Here is a 5,748-nt window from a genome sequence, read left to right as displayed (position 1 = left end):
CTGCTGCCTGAACGAAACTTTACACCAGCACCAGCCTCCTTCTTTCTTCTTCTTCTTCTTCTTCTTCTTCTTCTTCTGTGTTAAATGGCGGTTGGCAAACCAGCTTTTGGTGCATTTCCGCCATCTACTGGGATGGAGTGAGAATACTTAGTAGAATGGAAAGAAAAAATACTACTAGCTCCCCCCCAAAAAACATAAATAAAATTAATTGAATAAATCCCATACATTTTGTATATCAAACGTGTTTCTTGGGTATTCTTTATTGTTCCTTTTCACTCTGAAATAAATCTTTAATTGATAATTAAACTTTCAGGGACAATTTCCCAGATTATCTTAAGCCAGGACTTGTCTGCATTTTGAGGCAAAACAAAGGGCACTGATGTATTTTAAGATATGTTTCAGTTTGGACAGCTCTTAATTTTATTTTAGTCTAGAACGATTCTAATTTAGCTTGTCCACCATCTTATTCCACTCAACAATATCTGTAAAATGTAATACATTATATCATCTGACTTTAAACTTTTTTTAAGATGCACAATTATGAACATGAATCAGAGCATAGAACTACATTTTCCATCCATATCATTGCTATTAATATTGCCATGAGTTCTGTTGCAAATACTAAGATGTCATTAGACAGCATTTACAGGAATACGTTCAATATGAGGAATATATATATATACACAGAGTATTGCCAGCTCGATCAATGCCATTCTCAACAAGAATCCTGTTTTCTGTAACCCTTACTAGCATACTATCGCCTTCTCTAAAAAAAGCTTTTTAGTGGAAATAAAGAATGAGATTCAAAAAGATTGAATACAACAACTATTCAAAGAGCATGTGCACAAGATAATATCGATAAATCTGAATTAAAACAGTAATATAAAACATAAATATATATAACTTTCATTGTGTCGAAACTTTTATTGTCTGAACAATAAATTAGCACAAAATAGATCCACAAAACCCATTGATATCTTCTAAATATATAATGAAAGCTTTTCAGTAAACATCAGTTTGGTCCAGTAGAGGATCAGTCAAAAATAGACTTTTTTTTAAAATAACTTTTACATTGCACATTATATTTCACACGCGCCCACACACACACACACACAGGCTTTATAGGAACTCCCCATAGACATAAAGACTTATCATTTACAAACTGTAAATTCTAAAATTACCATTTAGTATGTTTTAACCCATCTGGTTTATGAGGACACTGGAAGTGTTATGTTGTTATACACTACATCATTATTCATGTTTCCTTGTAAACCACATACAACACACAACACACATTTAAACTGGGAAATAAACCCTGATCTAAAATTTGCCAACTAATCTGCTAATAATGAGAACCTGATGTCATCATCTATCAATTAAAGTGTACCCCATTATAGCAGGATGGAGTCAGTATCAGGTGATCAGCGTTTGGTCACGTCATTCTCATTTGGTTTTGAAGAGTTTTAAATATTTTAAATGGTAAGGGCTTCAGTAAGTGAGACTCCCTCCCAGAGTTCATAAACAATAAGACTTGAATCTTTCCTGAATCTTGCCGTATATAGTTTTTAGTTCACTTTAAATATCTACGCAAAGATTTTACCACAATGATCTGTGATCAATGCACAAAAACAATCTCAGCAGCAAAGTTGAGTTTTATGCAACCGATCGTACAGCCCACTTATAAAACCCTTTATATATCCACACGCTAAATCCTCAGGAGGGTCGATATGAGATCATTGTCGAGTTCTCTTACAGCGCTTCAATTGGTTCTAATCCCTTCAGGGCATCATACATCTCTTTGGACAAGATAACATAGTTTTCTCCTAATGACAGATGTTTTCCAGTCTTTTGAAAGTCACCCATGGCTTTGAGACGTCTGAGTTGTCTCTCCTGACGACGACATTTCTGCTGCACCCTCTTCAGGTTCTTCCGCAGTTTCTCCAGCTGTGACTCCAGCTGCGTGATGCGTCTCTTCTGCTGGACCGTGTCCTCCACAGTGTAGTTGTGGTCGGAGGAGATGAACGTGTTGGGATGGAGACCCAGGATCAAGTCTTCCCGCAGAGATCTTGCCTGTAAATGCAAGAGCAACGATTAACATTTTCTCACTAGACTCGCTCATTGAGTTTGAAAGGGGAAATCAGCATCAGCCCCTGTTCAGCATCAATAGACGGGTTCATCGGACGCACGTGCATTGTCACAGTTACGCGTCTGGAACTTAACTTCCAGTCTCTGTTTGTGTAATGGTCTGACTAGTGGGTAAACTGTGGAACAAATATCTCAGTAAAAATAACAATTGTTTTGGTTTCCTAGTTTAAATTAAATTCGAACTATTGTTAATAAATGTACTTGTAATAGCAGTTCGATCCCTAGAAATCAAGTGTACTGATCAGATGTATAAATCTTCTGAACAGTGATATTGTAAATGTGATCACCTGTATGTGAAGTTTGAAGAGAGACGGCACAGCATCATCCTTCAGCACGCGGTTGTTGCAGTCTTGTCTGAAAGAGTTTTTGGTGAAGTGTTGCGAGCAGATGCTGCTGTACTTCGTGGGTTTAAAGTTTCTTCTCTTTATGGCAGTCACCCATTTTTCACACACATCTGGTCTGGCAAGTGGGAATCTAAAATTGTAACAATATATACCATTAAACACATAATATACACATAGATTATATTTAATAAAAAAAGACGTTAAGGCAGTTTACAAATCCGTCAGCTACTTAAACAGCACACACTTGACCATCAATGTGAGTCAATACGCTATGTGACTGCATATAGACTGGTTATTTAAACTGGTTAAACAAACACATCAGTCTGTAACTCATGAGCCACAGAATAAATCAACACATGGTAGCCTCGCGATCATAAAGTTTAACTCACTTATGAAAGGAGATGTTTTTATCTTTGTGATATCGGTTTTTGCACCCGTACGCTGAGCAGGACTGCACCATAATTCATTAACTGTCCCGAAGAATTCAATAAACGACGATGATGCTTCATGTGATCAGGAATAATCTTTCCTTTATGATCTCTAAACAAGCGAGACTTTTCTTCTTCTTCTTCTTCTTCTTCTTCTTTAGATTTTTATCGCAGGTTGGGAACCAACTTCAGAGATGCATTCCGCCACCTACTGTGATGGAGGGACAAGCGATACTTTTATTATTATTATTATTATTATTTTGTTAAATGAATTTTAATATAACCAAGGTAGACATAGTCAAAATAACATAACAATGAACAGTAAACATACATAAAGCCATGGGGGTAAATTAAGCATTACACAAATATATTAAAAGATTCACATATTGCAAAAAAAATTCATATACATTTGAATTTATTTTTCAAGAAACAAAAACAGAGGTTTATCTTTACGATATTTGCATTTATGAATATACAATTTTGCATAAATTAAAATAAAGTTAATAATAAAATATTACTTTCTCTTATTGGAGGGAATCTTTGTTAAACCAAATAAAACTTGAGCTTTTTGCTCAGAATTGGGTGTTTTTGAAGAAAACTACCTATATTTGAAAGGTGATAAAAAGGACAACAAATGAAGCTAGGATGAAATTTTTTTATTTTAAAGCAAAGGGTCTGTTCTTTCATTTGATATATTGTTCATATATTTTAAGAAGAACATTTTCTGGAAGGCATTAAACTTTTGTGAAAATCATGAAAAATGCTGCCACTGGCTGGCAACATTTTTAAAAAACGCTGGCGGGAAAAAATTAATGAAAAACTAAAACATGTATATTTTAAGTAGCCTAAATAAAAAACGAATATGTTTTGCTGCAAATTGCTTTCATTGACATTACTTGCTAAGCATCAGATGAAAAATTCTACATGCACACTTGGGCCTTCACGCCTACTAGAACACTTGGGCAAAATACAGAAATACATCATGTAAGTGTGAGTATTTGAACATAGCCGATGTTTCTGTTTCTTAACGCTGATCAGACTAAAAATGAGGGCTGTGTTTAAAATCTCTAAAATGCTGACTATGGAGGCAGCATTTGAAGGTACGACAGCATCAAGGCACGTCCAAATCCAATGTTAGGTCATCTTGACTCCTAAGATACCTTTATCTTCTTATCCCACAACTCAATGCGTGTGTGTGCAGGGAATGTGATTGGTCGAGCCTGGTAGAGTTCAAAAAAATAAAATGTACAAATGTAAATAAAGTGATATTTTCACTTTTTAAAATTTGGATTGCATTTCTAGGGAGAAATTAGTATTGCCGTTTTCAAGTATGGGATTAGTTATGTCAAAAGCGGCATATATCACAGGAACTGTCCAAAAAGCGCTGCATGTTTCCGTCTGTTACTTAAGAGTATTGCAAAGTCCAAGAATTCATAATCTGGTGATGACAGAGCAACAGAAAACAACATTTCAGTCGGCTATGATTGTTTCTCATTCTAGAGGTCACTCGATCTATAACCAAAAGGCTTTGTTAAAACAATCACAGTCAATCACACCCTTTATGAAAAATTACCATGGTTTTACTCCAGGTAAAACTATAGACTGTAAAAAAATGGACGTAGTGCCCCCAACCAAAAATGGGTAAAGAGGCGGGACATGGGTGAAGCTGAGATGGCCGGTTGCTGAAACCACACCCACATGTTCTAGTGACAGCAGTGGCAGTTCACCCGTCACTCAAGTAGCTACACTCTTGCAGACCTTTAAGTCTTAATATCATTTTAATGAGTTACAAAAAATTCAGCCCCCTCACAGTTTAGCTTTATAGACCAAAAATAGTTTTTGTAAAAGGCTGTAAACATATTATTTTCTGCTGTAAAGCTGGGCTTTTTAACATGGAGGTCTATGGGAATTCACTTCTGTATTAGCTTCATCAGAGAGATCAGAAGGTTCCCCCTCAGTAAAACACACAACAAAATACAAACAGACATTTATGATGGAGACATGATAAGCATACTTAAAGTAAACATAAATAAACCCATGGGGATAAATCAAAAACATTACAACAAGATATACTGAACCCTGTCACCCAATGACTACAGCCACATTGACTCTCTATGTCAGTGCATTGATGAAATTAACAGTTGGATGCGTCAAAACTTCCTCCAGTTAAACAAAGACAACACTGAAGTCATTGTATTTGGAAATAAAGATGAAACTCTCAAGGGTAACACATAGCTTGACTCTAGGGGTCTAAAGACACACAAAAAGGTCCTTACACTGGAAATCACTTCAGTCCTCGGGTCCTTACGCTGCTTCCGGTTTTATTTAGAATAGATTTTAAAGTATTGTTACTCGTTTATAAATCACTTCATGGCTTAGGACCCAAATACTAGTGTTGTAGTTCTCGAGACCGGTCTTGGTCTCAAGACAACTTTTTAAAGGTCTTGGTCTCATCTTGGAATCGACCGCATTTTTACTCGGTCTTGTCTCGGTCTCAGACAAAGAGGACTCTGAATTTTATTTCAAGACCGGTCAAGACCACAACTGATGGCACATCACAAATTAATTTTTTATCATTAATTTTAAGTTTATTCAGGTTTGGCATATGATGTTGGCATTGTTTAAGCATTAAGTTTCTCCCAATGACAGTTTTCAAATTGTATTACTAAAAACACACACACGCACAGACAAGAAGTGCCTAATCTTATGCATATTTCACATTTTATCATAAGTGTTTTAATGCAGTGACTTGCACTGGTCTTGGTCTTGACTTGGTCTCGGCCTGTCTTGGTCTTGAACCTTTAAAGTCTTGGTCTTGTCTCGGTCATGAC

The 5,748-nt window shown here is 36.0% G+C and overlaps 1 protein-coding gene across 1 annotated transcript; it reads right to left on the bottom strand.

The window, feature by feature from the left end:
• Positions 1–712: 712 nt before the first annotated feature.
• Positions 713–3,089, bottom strand: thap1 (THAP domain containing, apoptosis associated protein 1). Its single transcript, XM_065251241.2, has 3 exons — positions 2,879–3,089; positions 2,433–2,619; positions 713–2,070 (listed from the first exon to the last, which is right to left on the bottom strand). Exons 1-3 carry the CDS (start codon positions 2,947–2,949, stop codon positions 1,750–1,752), a joined length of 579 nt encoding a protein of 192 aa, XP_065107313.1. The 5' UTR covers positions 2,950–3,089; the 3' UTR covers positions 713–1,749.
• Positions 3,090–5,748: the final 2,659 nt, after the last annotated feature.

The sequence above is a fragment of the Paramisgurnus dabryanus genome, chromosome 5 (genome assembly GCF_030506205.2).
Source record: "Paramisgurnus dabryanus chromosome 5, PD_genome_1.1, whole genome shotgun sequence".
In the NCBI taxonomy this organism is placed as follows: domain Eukaryota; kingdom Metazoa; phylum Chordata; class Actinopteri; order Cypriniformes; family Cobitidae; genus Paramisgurnus; species Paramisgurnus dabryanus.
This window is presented reverse-complemented; position numbering and strand designations above follow the sequence as displayed.